The sequence below is a fragment of the Ursus americanus genome, chromosome X, assembly GCF_024610735.1.
Source record: "Ursus americanus isolate L20-20 chromosome X, mUrsAme1.1.p, whole genome shotgun sequence".
Classification (NCBI taxonomy): Eukaryota; Metazoa; Chordata; class Mammalia; order Carnivora; family Ursidae; genus Ursus; species Ursus americanus.
Genome location: NC_142164.1, coordinates 65,868,255 through 65,885,946, shown reverse-complemented (window position 1 = coordinate 65,885,946; position 17,692 = coordinate 65,868,255). Strand labels below are relative to the sequence as shown.

At 40.9% G+C, this 17,692-nt stretch overlaps 1 protein-coding gene across 2 annotated transcripts in view; it reads left to right on the top strand.

The window, feature by feature from the left end:
- KIF4A (kinesin family member 4A) overlaps positions 1-17,692 on the top strand; it is a 108,407-nt gene that overhangs the window by 83,033 nt on the left and 7,682 nt on the right. For both annotated transcript variants that reach the window (XM_045788423.2, XM_045788425.2), the window contains 8 exons: positions 5,165-5,320; positions 5,443-5,543; positions 9,820-9,949; positions 11,119-11,289; positions 11,662-11,769; positions 12,782-12,859; positions 13,210-13,308; positions 13,965-14,150. In XM_045788423.2, coding sequence (XP_045644379.1) covers positions 5,165-5,320; positions 5,443-5,543; positions 9,820-9,949; positions 11,119-11,289; positions 11,662-11,769; positions 12,782-12,859; positions 13,210-13,308; positions 13,965-14,150 — 1,029 coding nt within the window. The remainder of the gene's footprint in view (positions 1-5,164; positions 5,321-5,442; positions 5,544-9,819; positions 9,950-11,118; positions 11,290-11,661; positions 11,770-12,781; positions 12,860-13,209; positions 13,309-13,964; positions 14,151-17,692) is intronic.

The following is a 17,692-nucleotide window of genomic DNA, read 5'->3' as shown; positions in this document are numbered from 1 at the left end:
AGTCTAGTAACTATTTTGTAGGTTCTTTGGGATTTTCTACACCATCATGCCATCTGTAAATACAGATTTATTTCTTCCTTTCTAATCTGTATGTCTTTTACTTCTCTTACTTGTCCTGTTACATCAGCTTGGACCTTCAGGATAATGTTGAATAGGAGTGGTGACAGTAGAAACCATTCTATTTTTCCTGATCTTGGGGAAGAGATTCAATCTTTCACCATTAAGTATGATGTTAGCTGTAGGTTTTTCATAGATACCCTTTAAGAGATTGAGGAAGTACTTTTTTTAAAAGATTTTATTTATTTATTTGAGAGAGCACAAGCCGGGGGGTGGGGGAGGAGCAGAGGAGCTGAGCACAGAGCCCATTGCAGGGCTTGATCCCAGGACCCCAAGATCATGACCCAAGCTGAGATCAACAGTCAGAGGCTTAACTGTCTGAGCCACCCAGGCGCCCCTCAGACTGAGGAAGTTCTTATGTATTCTTAGTTTGTTGTAAGGTTTTATTCTGAGTTTTTTGATACTCCATTATGAAACCAGCCTTGCGTTCCTTGGATAAACTCCACTTGGTTGTGATATATCATCCTTTTTATGTATTGTTGAATTCAGCAGTATATAAAATGAAAATTTTTCTAAAATAAAAATTTTGTGTAAAATTTTTGCATCTCTGTTCATGAGGGATATTGGTCTGTTGTTTTCTTATAATGTCTTCATCTGGTTTTGGTATCAAAGTAATGTTGGCCTCTTCGAATGAGTTGGGAAGTACTCCTTCTTTTTCAATTGTCTGGAAGAGTTTGTATAGAATTAATATTGTTTCTTCTTTAAAAGTTGGGTAAAATTCACAAGTTAAGTCATGTGGGCCTGAAGGGTTTTTTTGTTAGTTTTTGCTTTGGGGAGTAGATGAAAATTAACTAAAATTCAATTTTTTTAAGCAGATGTAGATTGCTCAGGTTATATATTTCTTCTTAAGTAAGCTTCGGTAGTTTGTGTGTTTCAGTAAACTTGGCTGCTTCATCTAACTTGTCAAATAAAGTTATTCATAGTATTCCCTTATTATCCTGCTAAAGTCTATAAAAGCTGTGGTAGTATCATCTGTCTCATTCCTGTTATTGATATTTTTTGCCTTTTTCCTTTTCCATGATCGTTTGGCTAGAGGTTTATCAGAGAACCAGCTCATTCTTACTAATGGTTAAAATAGTAAATTTTATGTTATGTGTATTTTACCAAAATTTTTAAAATGTCCCCCAAACCGCAACTCATTAGTTTCCAATCTGATCTTTATTATTTCCTTATTTCTGGTTTGAATGTAATTGGCCTTTTTTTTTTTTTTAGTTTCTTAAGGTAGAAGCTGAGGTCATTGATTTGAAAAAAAATTTTTTTTTTGAGAGAGGGTAGAGGAGCAGAGGGAGTGGGAGGGAGAGAATCCCAAGCAGGCTCCATGCCCAGTGCAGAGCCTGACACGGGACTCAGTCTCACAACCCTGATATCATGACCTGAGCTGAAATGAAGAGTCGGACACTTAACCAACTGAGTCACCCAGGTGCCCCTTCATCTTTTCTAATATAGGCATTTAGTGCTATAAATTTCCCCTTAAGTAATCCTTTAATGACATCCCACAAATTTTGATGCTTATATTTTCATTTTCATTCAATTCAAAATGCATTCTAATTTCCCTGTTGATTTCTTCTCTGACCCATGGGTTATTTACAAGAGGGTTATTTAGTTTCCAAATATTGGGGTATTTTTCTAGATATCTTTGTGTTATGATTTCTAATTTAATTTCATTGTGGTTAGAGAACATTGTGTGACTTGAATCCTTTCAAATTTAATGAGGCTTATTATGGCTTAGAATATGGTCAATCTTGGCAAATATTCTATGTGTACTTGAGAAGAATATGTATTCTGCTGCTATTGGAGAGAGTGCTCTATAAATGTCAGTCTTTTCTGTTTGATTGTGCTGTTCATTTCTACTGTATCCTTGCTGATTTTCTGCCTACTTATTCTATCATTTATTGAGAGATGGGTATTCAAATTTCCAACTGGAATTATGGACTTGTCTTTTTCTCCTTGTGGTTCTATTTTTGCTTCATGTATTTTGAAGCTCTGTTATTAGGGGTGTAAATAATTAGGATTAACTCATCTTTTCATTATTATGAAATGATCTTTTCTGTTCCTGATAATATTCTTTGTTCTGAAATCTTTTTCTGATAATAATATAGTCCCTCCAGCTTTTTATTTTTTACTAATGTAGAATGGTGTATGTGTATATATATATACACACACACACACACACACACAAATATATACCTCTCCCACTCCCCCTCCTTGTGAGAGAGAAAGCACAGAGGGAGAAGCAGACTCCCCGCTGAGCAGAGAGCCTGATGTGGGGCTCGATCCCAGGACCCTGACTTCATGACCTGAGCTTAAGGCAGACACTTAACAAACCCAGGTGCACCAAAAAGATTATTTACTTACTTATTTGAGAGAGAGGGAGTGCGCGCACGTGAGAGAGAGAGCATGAAGGGAAGGGCAGAGGAGAGGGAGAAGCAGACTCCTTGCTGAGCAGGGTGTCCGATCTGGGGCTCCATCCCAGGACCCCAGGATCATGATCTGAGCAGAAGGCAGACACGTAACCAACTGAGCCACCCAGGTGCCCCTAGAATGCTATATATTTTTTAATCCCTTTGGTTTTAACCTATTTGTGCCTTCATTTTTAAAGTGTTTCCGGGGTATCTGGCTGGCTCACTCAAAAGAGCATGCAACTCTTTTTTTTCTTTTTAAGGTTCTCATTTATTTATTTGAAAGAGAGCACAAGCAGGAGGGAGGGGCAGAGGGAGAAACAGACTCCCCACTGAGCAGGGAGCCCTATTTAGGGCTCAATCCCAGGACCCCAAGATCATGACCCTGAGCCAAAGGCAGATGCTCAACCGACTGAGCCACCCAGGTATCCTGAAGAGCATGCAACTCTTGATCTCAGGGTCATGCATTCAAGCCCCACATTGAGTGTAAAGATTATTTAAAATACATAAATAAACTTTAAAAAGTAAAGTATGTTTCTTGTAGGCAGCATGTAGTTGAGTCTAGCTTTTATAATCCAATCTGACAATCTGCATTTAAATTGGGATGTTCAGACCATTTGCTTTTAATATGATTATTGATATGGGTAAGCTTGACTCTTATTATCTTGCTGTTTTCTATTTGTCCCATCTGTTCATTATTCCCTGTATTTTGTTTGTTTTCTGGCTTCTTTGGGATCAACTGAGTATTTTTGTGATTTCATATTATCTCCTTTGTTGACTCATGTATGATTTTGGTGCTTAAATTAGAGATATAAACATTAAGGATTAAGTTCTTTTGAATAATTGACTCCTTTACCATTATGAAATAATCCTTTTTATCCTCAGTAATATTATTTGATGCGAATTTTACATTATCTGATGTTAATACATCCATTCACTGCACCCTTCTTTTGATTACTTTTAAGCATGGTATGCCTCCATCAAAATTGAAAGTGTTCTCAGAGATGGCTACTTTTTAGAAACTAAATTTAGTTTTGTTTACTTAAAAAATTTCATTCATCGGCTTTAAAGATTAAGAACGCATATCTAATCGTGTCTTCTAAGGCAAGAGAAACAAAAGCAAAAATAAACTGTTGGTAGTACATCAAAATAAAAAGCTTTCGCACAGTGAAGGAAACCATCTACAAAGCAAAAAGGCAACCTACTGAATGGGAGAAGATATTTGCAAATGATATATCCAATGAAGGGTTAATATCCAAGATATATAAAGAACTTGTACAGCTCAACACCAGAAAAGCAATCAAATTTAAAAATGGGCAGAGGACCTAAATACATTTTCCCAAAGAAGACATACAAATGGCCAACAGACACATGAAAAGATGCTTAACATCACTACTCCCCAAGGAAATGCAGATCAACCTACAATGAGGTATCACCTTACACCTGTCAAAATGGCTAAAATCAGAAAGGCAAAAAATGACAAGTGTTGGCAAGGATGTGAAGAAAAAGGAACCTTCGTGTATTGTTGGTGGGAATGTATATTGGTACATCTACTGTGGAAAACAGTATGGAGGTTCCTCAAAAAATTGAAAATAGAAATACCATATGATCCAGTAATTCCACTACTGGATATTTACCCCAAGAAAACAAAAGCACTAATTTGAAGATATTTGCACCCCATGTGTATTGCAGCATTATTTACAATAGCCAAGATAAGGAAGCAACCTAAGTGTCCATCAATAGATGAATGGGTAAAGAAGATGTGATAGATACACACACACACACACACACACACACACACACACACACACACACTGGAATGTTACACAGCCATAAGAAAAGGATGAGATCTTGCCATTTGTGACAACATGAATGGACCTAATACCTCTAAAGGTATTATGCTAAGTAAAATAAGTCAGACTGAGAATGACAAATACCATATGATTTCACTCATATGTGGAATCTAAAAAAACAAATGAATGAACAAACAAGAAACAGAATCAGACCTATAAATACAGAGAACAAACTGATGGATGCCAGAGGGAAAGGGGGAGTAGAGGCATGGGCAAAACGGGTGAAGGGGAGTGGGAGGTACAGGCTTCTGGTTATGGAATAAAGTCACAGGAATAAAAAGAATAGCATCAATATAGTCAATGATATTGTAATAGCGTTGTATGGTGACAGATGGTAGCTATACTTGTGGTGAACAAAGCATAACATGAGATGTTGAATCACTATGTTGTGCACAGGAAACTAGTGTAACATTATGTGTCAACTATACTCAAATAAAATTTAAAAAGAATGGGTATCTGTATTAAGTAGAACAGATAATCAAAATGTATTTCAATTCCTCATGACTAGTTAAGGACAAGTTAAGGAGAAAATGGAGAAGGCAGACAGTATTTAGAAATACTAGGATATCTAGAGAAAGATTTTCTGCAGAAAGCCTCTTTCTCATGACCTTTTGGGATATTGCTGTTAAAAGCTCTTGGAGAGCTATTACAATTTTGGTGAGTGTAGGCATGAATGGAAATCTCACTTCTACTTATGTGGGCTCTGTTCTGAGTGAAATTAAGTCTGGAGCTGAATCTAGCCCATGGGCCAGAGATTCATTAGCCCTAACCCAACATCACCGATTTTTCTTCTAGAATTGGCTTGCAAATGAAATCGAGGTTATGGTCAGTACTGAGGAAGCCAAACGCCATCTGAATGACCTTCTTGAAGATAGAAAGATCCTGGCTCAGGACGTGGCTCAACTCAAAGAAAAAAAGGAATCTGGGGAGAATCCACCTCCTAAACTCCGGGTAAGTGCCCTTATGGAAATGCGTTACCAATAATCAGACTCCGCACTCCCCAGAAACCCTCACAACTTTGGAGGATTACGTTCCTTTCAGCACTGCATCCTCATTCCCACTGTTCTTTACAGAGGCGCACATTCTCACTTGCTGAACTACGCGGTCAAGTTTCTGAGTCAGAGGACTCCATTACAAAGCAGATCGAAAGCCTAGAAACTGAAATGGAACTCAGGTAATGTGACTGTCTTTAAGGCATTGTGATTTATAAAAATTTAGGCCTGGAATCAAAATAGAACCTATCAATCCTGTGATTCAAAAGCTTGTTTTTCAAAGGCTTTGTGATGATAGAGAAGTGAGCAATTTTTTTGAACCATATAGTTCACTAGACATGTTAGATACATTTTCTCATTCTATCCCTCCCTATGACTTATTATTATACCTTATGAGGTAAGTATCATTATTTTTAAGATTTTATTTCTTTATTTGAGAGAGAGAGTGCATGAGCAGGGGTGGAGAGGGAGAGGGAGAAGCGGACTCTCAGGCTGAGCAGGGAGCCTGATGTGGGACTCGATCACAGGACCCGGAGATTATGACCTGAGCCGAAGGCAGATGCTCAAGTGACTGAGCCACCCAGGTGCCCCTAAGTATCATTCCTCTGACCTTAAAGAGCTAAACAGAAGTTCAGAAATCTTTTTTTTTTAATTTTTATTTTTTTAGAGAAAGAGAGAGAGTATGCAGGGGAGTGGGGCAGAGGGAGAGAGAGAATCCCAAGCAGACTCCCTGCTGAGCACAGAGCTCAATGCAGGGCTTGATCCCACGACCCCAAGATCATGACCTGAGCCGAAATCAAGAGCTGGACACCCAACTGACTGAGCCATCCAGGTGCCCCAGAAGTTTAGAAATCTTAAGAAGCGTGCTCAAGGTTATACAGAGCTGGGATTCAAAACCTGGGCTACCTAATTCCAAAACCCATGCTCTTTACGTTGCACCACGTTAGTATCTCTGAAATGTAGAACTGGCGAAAAGCAAAACTTTAGAGGAAATCAAGAACTGATGCCAGAAGAGCAACTGTACAGAAGGGAGAGAACTTTAGGGATCATCAGCAAAGTAGATATAATAATATATAAGTAAAGTTATCATGAGCATTAGATTAGTAAGTCAAGTACATAACAATGAACATTCTCTCTTTCTCCTTTTCTGGCTCCAAGACCAGAAATTATGCTGCTCTAATCACTATTACTGTCTTTTAAATATCTATGACATCTAGAAGGAATCAGACTTTCACAGGGATTTTATAGCGTCTTAGGATAATAGAATTGTATTGCCCAGAAGACCTTAAAGATCATTTAAATTTGTTTCTAGCAACACCTACTAGCTGTTTATCTTTGGATACATCTATAAATCACACAACATTTGAGTTTCTGCTTTGTGCTGCACGGGGTGCATGCAGTTGGGATATACAGAAACTAGGTGGCATCACCCCTGCTCTCAAGTGGAAATTGTATAATGACACAGTAGTGTGTTGGAATCATTTGTTAAAATTGCAGGAGTGTTGTAAACCCTTGGCAGCTTACCACATTTATACCACAGAAACTAGCAAAAGCTACAAGTTGGGTCTGGTTTTTTAAGTGCTGGTTGTGAAACATTTACCTGCACACCACTGTGCATAATTAAATGATTAAATGTTAGGCGGTGCCAAGTAGATAGCAATTAAACAGAGGTGAGTTTAATTGAGGCAATTTCCCTAAAGTTGATGAGACATAAACTAAATTTTAAAAATACCTGAGGGACATAAATTGTCAGAGGAGACAGGAAAGGCCATATGATAGATGACAATCCTGAAGTGTCCTGGCTCACCTCTTCCAAGAAGCCTTCCCTGACGCTTCATCCCCCCACTAATCCTCCTCTTTAAACGCCTTCAGAACTTACAGTAGTCAATCATATATGTGGTACAGTGGATGTGTGTTATCTTTATATTTATTAATTTTTTACATTTATTAGTCTTGTCAATATAAATTGATCGTAAGCTTATTGAAGGAAAGGACTATATATTAGACCAGAGTTCTCGAAGCATGGTCTGCAACCCCAGGGGGTCTCTGAGCAATCAGAACTCTTTTCATAATAATATTAAGACATCATTTGCCATTTTTACTCCATCGACATTTGCCATGGTGGTGCAAAGCAACAGTGGACAAAACTGCTCATACAGTAGCTTGAGTCAAAGCAGTGGGCCCCAATCTGTACTAGTGGTCATTGTATACTTCACCACCACACACTCTCGTTTGTTTGTTTGTTTAAATCACTTTTACCTAAGAATGAGTTTGATAGGGGCACTTGGCTGGCTCTGTTGGTAAAACATGCAACTCTTGATTTCAGGGTCTTGGGTTCAACCCCTACACTGGGCATAGAGCCTACTTAAAAAAAAAAAAGGAATGGCTTTGATAAAGCAGTACAAATTGTTAATTTTATTAAATTTCAAACCTTGAGTTCAAATCTATTTAGTATTCCGTGTGACAGGATAGGAAGAACACGCAGAGCACTTGTGCTGTTTTGCTCAAGTCCTAGGGTTGTCTAGAGGAAAAGCACTTGTGCAATTGTTGGAGGTGTGAGCTCAATAGGCCTCTTTCTCCATGGAACATCCGTTGTATTCGAAAGAACCACTGACAAACTATGGTTATTCAGGCTTGAGTACTTGGCAGGCATTTTCTCAAAAGTGAACAGAGTGAGCTTGTCACTTCAAGAAAAACAACTGGCAGTGTTTGTCACTAAAGATAGAATTGAGCTTTCAAGCAAAACTTAGAATTCTGGAAAACTTTTATCTGCACCCAAGAGCTTGACAGTTTTTCTTAACTTTTCCGAGGAGACCAGCAGTGACTATTAACAGTTGTTTACTTTTTTTATATATATTGTATAATGAAATGTGATAACGTTTGGAGACTTCGCGTCACTCAACATTGTCCAAATGATACGTTACAGAATCACATGTGGGTAAAAGATCCATTCAGATTGCAAGATAGACCAGCAGGTTTTAATATAAGAAAGTAAGAAAAGTTTAGTTAGCAATGGTTTCAGATGCCACATTTCAACTAATTTTTGAGGAACTACCACTTGCTGCGTTTTAGTGTGGTCTCAAAGAAGAATATTCAGTTATCTGAATAGGCTATTAAAATGCTCCTTCTTGGTCCAGCTACCTATCCATGTGAGGCCAGATTGTCTTTATTAACATCAACCAGAACATATCACAAAAGACTGATTGCAGCGGGAAATGTGAGAATCCAGCTGTCTTCTAAGTCAGATATTACAGAGATTTGTAAAAATGTAAGAGTCCCACTCTTCTCACTAAATTATTTTTTCGTTTTAGAATATGTATTTTTCATAAAATATATTATAATGGATTATTGTTATTTTAAGTGAATTAGTGAATGTTTAATTTTTTCTCAGTTTTACTTTCAATACTGTAAATATCTATAGGTACAATGTATATGAACAGAATTTCTCAGAGGCCCTCAATAATTTTAAAGAGTGTAGAGGGGTCCTGAGACTCTAAGATTTGAGAACTGCTATCTTAGATTATTTTGGTCCCCATCTTCTTTTATAGTGCCTTACATAGCAGTCTGCTACGCGCATGCTGGCGTACTACCTCCCACTGGACACATAGCAAATTTGAGAAGGAAGCTGTTAATGAAACTGAAATACTGTGTAAACCTTGGTTTCAGGCCACACTTGATCAGAAAATATCTGTAAGCTGTAACCAGGGTCAGGGTATCTAGTCTTCTTAGAAACTTCTCTGTCCTATGGTAGGCACTTCAAGATAACCACTCACAGCACTAGCCATAGGTCTCAATTTGGTATTTGGTTCCAGCAAATACTTCATAAAAATATTATATAAAGTATAAAGTTAAAAATACTTTTTTATTTTTTTAAAAGATTTCATTTTATTCATTTGAGAGAGAGAAAGCACGAGCAGGGGGGAGGGGCAGAGGGAAAAGCAGGCTCCCCACTGGGCAGGGAGCCCGACGTGGGGCTCAAGCCCAGGGCCCCGAAATCATGTCCTGAGCCGAAAGCAGACTTGTAACCGACTGAGCCCCCCAGGCGCCCCACTGCTTGTACATTTGAGCATTTTTTCCTTCAGGTCTCCAACCTGACTCTTCTTCTTGCATAGTTGAGCCACTATATCACACTCTGAACTTACATGACCTCAAGACAAAGTGGCATTGCAGTCAATGCACTGCAACAGAAGCCCTACTAAAACAAATCTTTCCAAGTCCCACCATATAACCCATTTATTTCAACCAGTATTTAATAAAATAAAGCCATTTGGATAGTCTCTCGGATCCCTTTTGCTTCAGGATTTGAGAGACTGTATAAAATCCTAACTGGATGACTCAGTCATTATCCAAATGGTATTTCACTGATACCTCAACCCATAAACCTATCTGAAGAGCCCCACAGAGCTCTCCTCCTTGGTGTTGAGGATAGCAGAAGTCTCACTGTCTCTTTCCTTGAAGGAGTGCTCAGATTGCTGACCTGCAGCAGAAGCTGCTGGATGCCGAAAGTGAAGACAGGCCAAAACACCGCTGGGAGAATATTGCTACCATCCTGGAAGCCAAGTGTGCCCTGAAATATTTAATTGGAGAGGTGAGCATCGCTCTTCCTACCAGCAATTAGGGGTCTGGCTGGATAGATTGGAATAAGATGTTAGCCGGGAATACCGTTGTAGTGTTAATGCCACTTTTCATGGTAGAAGCTGCAATGACACTAGTATTAGAGAAATAGTTTTATGGGTGAAGGTTGGTGTGAACAAGTACAGGCCAGTCACATAGAAAAATATATAACTTGCAAGTTGATACCTGTCGTGCATGGCATACAACAAGTGCTCGATAAATGTCTGCTATTATTATTGGGAAAACAATCAGGACGCCATAGGAGGCCACTGGTTAAACATAAACTATTATACTGTACTACTTTTTAAAGCACCTATGAGATGTGTATTCGAAAAGTTTAAGAACCATTGTAGAAAAGAGGAAACTTAATCATCTTTTGACATATACCCATCTCTAGGAGAGTGATTTTTCACTGACTTCAAAATAATATATCATCTTACATTGTCACAAGAGGAACTGGAGTTGATTGCCTCTGGTGACTGAGGTGTCTTCACTTTGAGACAAGCATACCAACTCCAACTCTGGAAATTTGAGCAATGTTATCCTTTATACGTTTTTGCATTGGGTTAGTAGATTCGTCCTACCAAGTAGGAAATCCTGATTGGACCTGTGAACACTGGTGTTTATGATGTTCCCTGTATGGGCTAGTAGAGACTATAAAACCAGGCCAGCATAGGATATCAGTCTAGCCTGAAGAGCCAGGTCTACAGCACCAGCTAAGGTGTCTACTAGTTCCAACTTGTGAACACAGACGTTCTGCCATGGGACATAATTGGCCGTAGGGTGTGTCCTATGGATTCCTCTTCAGAATGAAGGAAGGAGGTCTTAAATATTAGAATTTGGAGTTGTCAGCTACTGTTTGTGTTCGGTTTATTCTTGCCTGGAGACAGAGCAAGAGATTGAATGACCTTAGCCATGGCTCCTGGCTCGAAGAGATCGATCTCAGCAGAAATATGGGCTCTTGGCCTTGTTGTTCCTATTCACTGGTAGAATCCATGTGACATAGAAAAAGAAGAATGGACTCTGGACAGACATGGAGGAACTTTTCGCAGTCCATTTCAGGAAAGCTGACATTTGCCTGCCTAATGAATGGGGAAAGGTGGCCATTCTCCAAATAAACTGATCTTCTTTTATCCCTTCCAGCTGGTCTCCTCCAAAATACAGGTCAGCAAGCTCGAAAGCAGCCTGAAACAGAACAAGGCCAGCTGTGCTGACATGCAGAAGATGCTGTTTGAGGAACGAAATCATTTTGCTGAAATCGAGACGGAGTTACAGGCAGAGCTGGTCAGGGTAGAACAGCAGCACCAAGAGAAGGTAAGCCCCGGAAAGCCCAGAGGTTATACTGAGAAACAGAGTGTCATTGCTCTTTGTTGTTAGTTTTGAAAAGACAGTGGCGGGGGGATGAAGTTTCCTTCAGAAGCCCATGCGTCGTCTTTTCCAAATTTTGCAAACCAGGAACCCGAAAGAGAGAAATTACTTGTCGAAGTTGACACACACAGTGGCTCTTAGCCTCCAGCTTTGATCCCAAGATTAACACCATGGCTGTGCTTATTCCTTTAAGCCATGAGAAGGAAAGATAACAGGTACCTCTGAGTCAGAGGAGTCCTCTGGGTCACCGCTTGGACTAAGCCGGAATTCTTTTTTCCTCTCATTCCTTTGATCCCATTGGGTCGTGTCTTTCTCTAGGTGCTGTACCTTCTCAGCCAGCTGCAGCAAAGCCAGATGGCAGAGAAGCAGCTAGAGGAGTCCGTGAGTGAAAAGGAGCAACAGCTACTGAGCACACTGAAGTGTCAGGTATGATAATGGGGCGAGGGTCTCCAGAGATGGGATCCACAGGCCTGACTGTGAATCCTGTCTGGTTTATACCGTTGTACTTGCAGCGGAGAGTAACTACTGCCGACAGGTTTATAATAGTAACCTCTATGGCCTTTGGGCCCTATCTGATCAATTTAAGGGTATTTAGAATGTAACCATACATAGAATAACCTCCTTTTTGGTACAGAAATGACATTACGTACTCCGTGCCAGACTTTGAGGCCTCCTGGTTCCTTGCCTCAGCCCTGAGCTCTAAAAGGGTTGAGAAAGTTCAGTCATCCCATAGAATCCTCGGGGCATTCAGCTTTCTCTTTCTGAGCCTGTTCTGAGCTGAGACCTGACATGTTTGTAAAGTGCCTGGGGTCTGAATATCTCCCCGAGCCTGGGAACACCACACCCCTTAGCAGCGTGTTGGAACACTATTTTATCCAACTTAGAATCCTTTTTTTCTGAAGCACCAGTCTCTAGGGTTTCCTTGGCACCTCCCATCAAAGACATAACCAAGCTAGTTAAAGTCGTATGCACGAATTGCGAATCTGGTTGTCCTAAGTGTCAGGGAGTTTAATCAGGGTTATTAGTGTAGCAAATAAACTGCCTCATCTGTGTTTAGAAGGGTAAACAAAAGCATCTGCAGACTTGAAAGAAGCAAAGCTTACTGTCCATGTGGGTCTCTTAACCAGCATCCTGACGGGAATGAATAAGGGATGTAAGGCTTGAGAATAGAAGAGAATAAGGAGAGCATTTAGGCCAGAGCACATGGTGCCTGGGAGTGCGGGCGGGACTGCTTGGGAGCGCGGCAATAGAAGTGGCATTCAGGACACCTAGGCACTGGTGGGAATCGGGCATTTTTCTGGGTGCCAGTGCCTGCTGTGCAAAAACCATCTGCTGCCAGCGACTTGGCAGCAGTCTGTTTTCATCTCTGTGAGTTGTTTGGTAACCCACATGTAGTGCCGAAAATAACCCCACCTATCACTGCACTATCTGGAAATAGGATGAAGAACTGGAGAAGATGCGAGAAGTGTGTGAGCAAAATCAGCAGCTTCTCCGAGAGAATGAAATCATCAAGCAGGTAATACGGCTTCCCACCTGCTTGTAATAAGCCCTGGGAGCCCCGTTGCAGTTGAGGTCGGCTCTTGGGAGCAGCCCCGAGTAGGATGAGTCGGCTCTATTTCTGAGGTCTATGTCGACTGTCCGTGTGATATGGTCATGTGCGTTTCAAAATGGTATAAACACACGTTTTTTAATCTCTCTTCTGAATCTAATAGGGATCTTCTAAAGTGAGAGTCCTTCAGCCTGCTTTACTGTTAACCTGCCTCACTTTGGTTTCAACACGGCTAGCTTAAGAATCTTTCTGTTTTAGCCATGAACACTCCCAGAAGCTGCCCTGCGGTATACACTATGTATTTTCTTTTCGAACAGAAACTGACCCTCCTCCAGGTAGCCAGCAGACAGAAACCTCATCTTCCTAAGGATACCCTTCTATCTCCAGACTCTTCTTTTGAATATATCCCACCTAAGGTAAACTGCTCCATGCTGGTAATACCTTCATATGGCCAGGGTTGGGGGTGAGTGTGCTAAATTCATCTTGTAGAAGAGGTTGAGACTGAAAAATCCCAAATCCCAGGGCGCCTGGCTGGCTCAGTCGGTAGAGTGTGCGACTCTTGATCTCAGGGTTGTGAGTTCCAGCCCCACATGGAGTGTAGAGCTTACTTAACATTAAAACCTTTTAAAAAAATCCCAAATTCCAGCATCTCAGTTTGCCTTGGAGTCCCAAAGCAAACTACAGTAGAGTCTTCAGGAAAATAGGCATTCTCCCTCCCCAGAAGGCTGCCTTTTGGCCATGTAGAGACATTATGTAACAGCTGAGGAGGGACAGGAGAAAAGAGCAGTGTTCTGCTGTCCATCCAGAGATACTTATCTCATCATATCAGGAGTCCCTCTTTCCTCCCTCAGATTGCTCAGTCTCTACCCCTTCAGTTTCCATCCTTTCAAAGGCTCTGCAGGGCCAAAGGCTACAACAGAATTAATTCTGACTGGGAAAGCCAAGGGGCTGTATTTGAGGCAGGCTGAAATCTCGGCTCTGAGAATATAGCCAGCAACAGCTACTGGGAAGATTTGATCTACGTGTGTTTGTAAAATTTTATTAAGTAATTATTGCAAACCTTTTTTCTTAGCCAAAACCTTCCCGTTTTAAAGAAAAGTTCCTGGAGCAAAGCATGGACATCGAGGACCTAAAATACTATGCAGAAAATTCTGTGAATGAGCCTGAGGACAGTGCTGGTGATGAGGATGATGACAGGGATGATGAGGAATGGAAGCCAACAAAATTAGTGAAGGTGTCCAAGAAGAACATCCAAGGGGTAGGAAGCAGCTCTCATCTCTGTCAGGGGTTCTAGTCCTTGGTCTTTGCTGCCAGTGGGAATTTGCTGGCCCCCATGCCCTGCACCTGAGCCCCTGGATCCCGATCAAAGGCCCTGGCTCCACTGAGGGGTCTTTGTTGGGCCAGCACTGTATGGAACCTGGGGCTAGCCGAGAAGGCTGCCTGAGAGCACAAGATGGCTCTCTTCCTGTTTTTAGGTTCTTACGCGGTCTGAATGGGTGGTAGTATTCTATACCATTTCACTGAGGCTGGTTGCAAAGTGATCGTAATAATCCTTCATATTTTTATAGCACTTTACAGTTTATAAACCATTCTCATATAGGTTATCTCCTTTTTTCATCACAAAAAACCAATCCAGTGAGGTATTTATTGTTTGCATTTTACAGGTGGATTTGAGACCCACAGGAGGGAAATGACCTTGCTCAAGGTCATAAAACCAAGACCAGTCAGGACTCGAAACCAAATATTCTGTATTCTGACTCCAAATCCAGTTTGTTTCTACCATGTCACGGTCATATCAGGAAAAATTGCAGACCAGAAACTAAATGGGAACTTTATCTTCCTTGCCTCATAGAGTAATTTTGCTCCCTGGGCTAAGAAACAATAGGAATTACAGAAAGGGCTAATAATTAAGATCAAACACACCATGTTAAGGTTAGTTAGGAACAGTTTGACTTTGAGGCATGCTTTATTTACTTCCACAATGATAGTCCTACGTAATTTTTCAAACCTAGATGTTTTATGTTGAAACATTAACTTCCCAGGCACTATAGTTCACCACTACCCCAACCGTGCCCTGCGGCCACATTCCACTGAAGAAGGACAGTTCACAAAGGACCCTGGCAGGCTTCCTGGAAGGTTAACTTGATTTCATTAGCTGCTTGAGCACCACGTAGGGGACTGAGCCTTAGAAGGCCGCAACACCAGAGCGCAGCAAGTCGTGAGGAAAAGCTGGTCGTGGTGGCATTAAGTCATTTGAAATGAGTCATCAGGAATGTGACGTATCACATGTTCTTAGTGGGACTAAGAGCTCATCCTTAGCCTCAGAGAGCTTATAATCTAGTGGGAAAACAAGGCAAAGAAATAGCAGCATACTAAAGAGCCTCAGCATATTCATCTCAGGGAGATGGACTGGGGGATTTTAAAGAATGACTATATCGCCAAACCAAGTAGATATAGTTTAGGAAGATACCATAAAAGAGATGACTATTGCTGCATCATAAGACAGAAAGGGAAATACGGTCTTGGAAGCAAGTGGGAGGCCATTGCTGACACAATGAATAGCATATTGCAAAGACTTAGTTGTAGAGGGACAGGGGGTTGGGACACTTACAGAAAATGGTGCAGAACATGTCTGACTTTCATTCACTTACTCAACAAACGTTTACGGACTCTGCTAGGACCCAAGTGGAGAGCATGAGCTGAATGTAGATACGAGGGTCAACTAAGTAATAGGAAGCAGAGTTGAGAAATACACATAGAAACAAATGGTAGAGGACCTAAAACCCCTGGGAAGACGTGTCCAAATGTGAAGCAAATATGTGCTTACTTGTGCTTGAAGCAGGCTTACCGTATGTATCATAGCAATGTTGTTCCACGTGTAAAAGGGAAATAGAGGAATCTAGTAAAAATTGCAAGTAAGTATTTGCTATCAATGACAAAATCTGTATCAAAAACCATGAGAGATTATTCTTTCCTAGGCTTTTCCCCTGATTTAATAACTTGAGAAGAGACTGTGACTGGGCGTAAAGGTGAACAAATCGGCCCACGATCTAGTTTCTCCCTTTTGGCAACCTTGAAGTTCATGGATGCTGTGTATTATGCATACCAGAGAACTGTCTGCTCTCTGGTCAGACTGCTCCTAGACACATGAGCTGTAGACCTTAACGCTTTGCACAAAGGCTGTCCTCTCTGTTGTTCCAACCCAGCTGAAATGGACTGGCATTATCACTAGATGACTTTAAAGGAGACTGCAGCAGTCACCAAACTAATGAGTCGGCTAGAGCTAATGCTGAAAAAGTAGGCTTCCGCACTTGACCATGTTTCCTCTATGTACTAAGGAGATGCTGGGGGACAGGCCATGTGCTATAGTAAAAGTAATAGCTTCAAAGCCAGGTAGACATGGGTTCTAGTCTTGAGTTTGCCACTGGCTAGTTGGATGACTGGAAACAGGTCACTTAATCTCCTTAGGCTTCTAATTCCTTATCTATGCAATGAAGGGATTAGACTGGAATGGATGATGTGTACAGGCCCTTCTAGCACTGATATCCTGAGTCAAAGTCACAAAGTTGTGTAAGTGTTTTTTTTAATTAATTTGGGAGTTTTAATAATACTACCTTTATATGGTGTTTTTGGTGTCTGAGTAGTTAAAAGAAAATGTATTCAAAAATACTTTGTGAAGAATAAAATATCATGCAGGGAATGTCATTAAAGCACTGTAAGCATTTTACAAATATTCTCATTTGTCCCCTTTGGCAGAAAAGAGGAAGCAGGAATCCTTATCTCTTCCTTAGTGTTGAAAGAATGGAGATGAACTTGAATGAAGTGCCTGTCCAAGGTCATACCAAGTATTACATATAGGACCAGAGCCTGAGTCTCCTGTCATAGTCTGGTTTGGTTTGTTGCTGTTGTTGTTGTTGTTGTTGTTGTTGTCGTCGTCTTGGTTTTTTGGTACAGAAAGGTGATTTTATTAAAGCATGGGGCAGGGCCCGTGGGCAGAAAGAGCTGCACCAGGGTCATGACTGGCCCATTGTATACTTTCAAGTTGGGAAGGGGGTGAGGGATAGCATAAGTCTCTAAGGAATTTTGGAAGCAAGGTTTCCAGGACCTTGAGGGGGCTAGCTATTGTTGGGAAAAGGTCATTTATTACCGTCTAATAAAACCTTAGTCATGAGACCCTTCAGATGTATATCGGTGGGCCATATGCTTGGAGGATGATTGCCAACATGTATCTTGGGGGTTTAGAGATAAAGGAAATTTCTGAAGGAATTTTTATATGTTTAAGTAGACTACAGGATCAGAGGGGGAGGTCAGGCTACGATTGCCTTTTACACTTAGCAGTCCCTAGAGGAATGTCACTCTGCCTGTTTCAAGGACTTGTCAGTGGGGTGTAGGTAGTAGGGAAATTGAATAATTTTCTTCTGCCTTTGTTTCCCACGTCATCCCCGCCGAACAGTTTTGACCCTTAAATCTTTATGGTTGTTGAGGGTGGAAGGTCTCATCTTCTGTAACTTCTTCCTGCTGAATAGGGACATAGAGATGTCCCTACCTATGGGTCAACATTGGTCAGTTGGGGCTTATAGAGATATAGGAGTTACAAAAGGCAGAGGCAGCTGAATCCAAAGGAGACTGCATGTGTGGATCTTCCGGAGTCATAGTCTGGTATCCTTTATGTTAAAGTTTTTACCAGATCTGTCTCTGAGACACAATGTAACTCTGAAATCAGGGCTAGAAGAATTACAGACTCTAAAGCAATAGCTCTTGACCCTGGCTGCACGTTAGAATCTCCCAGGGAGCTTTTCA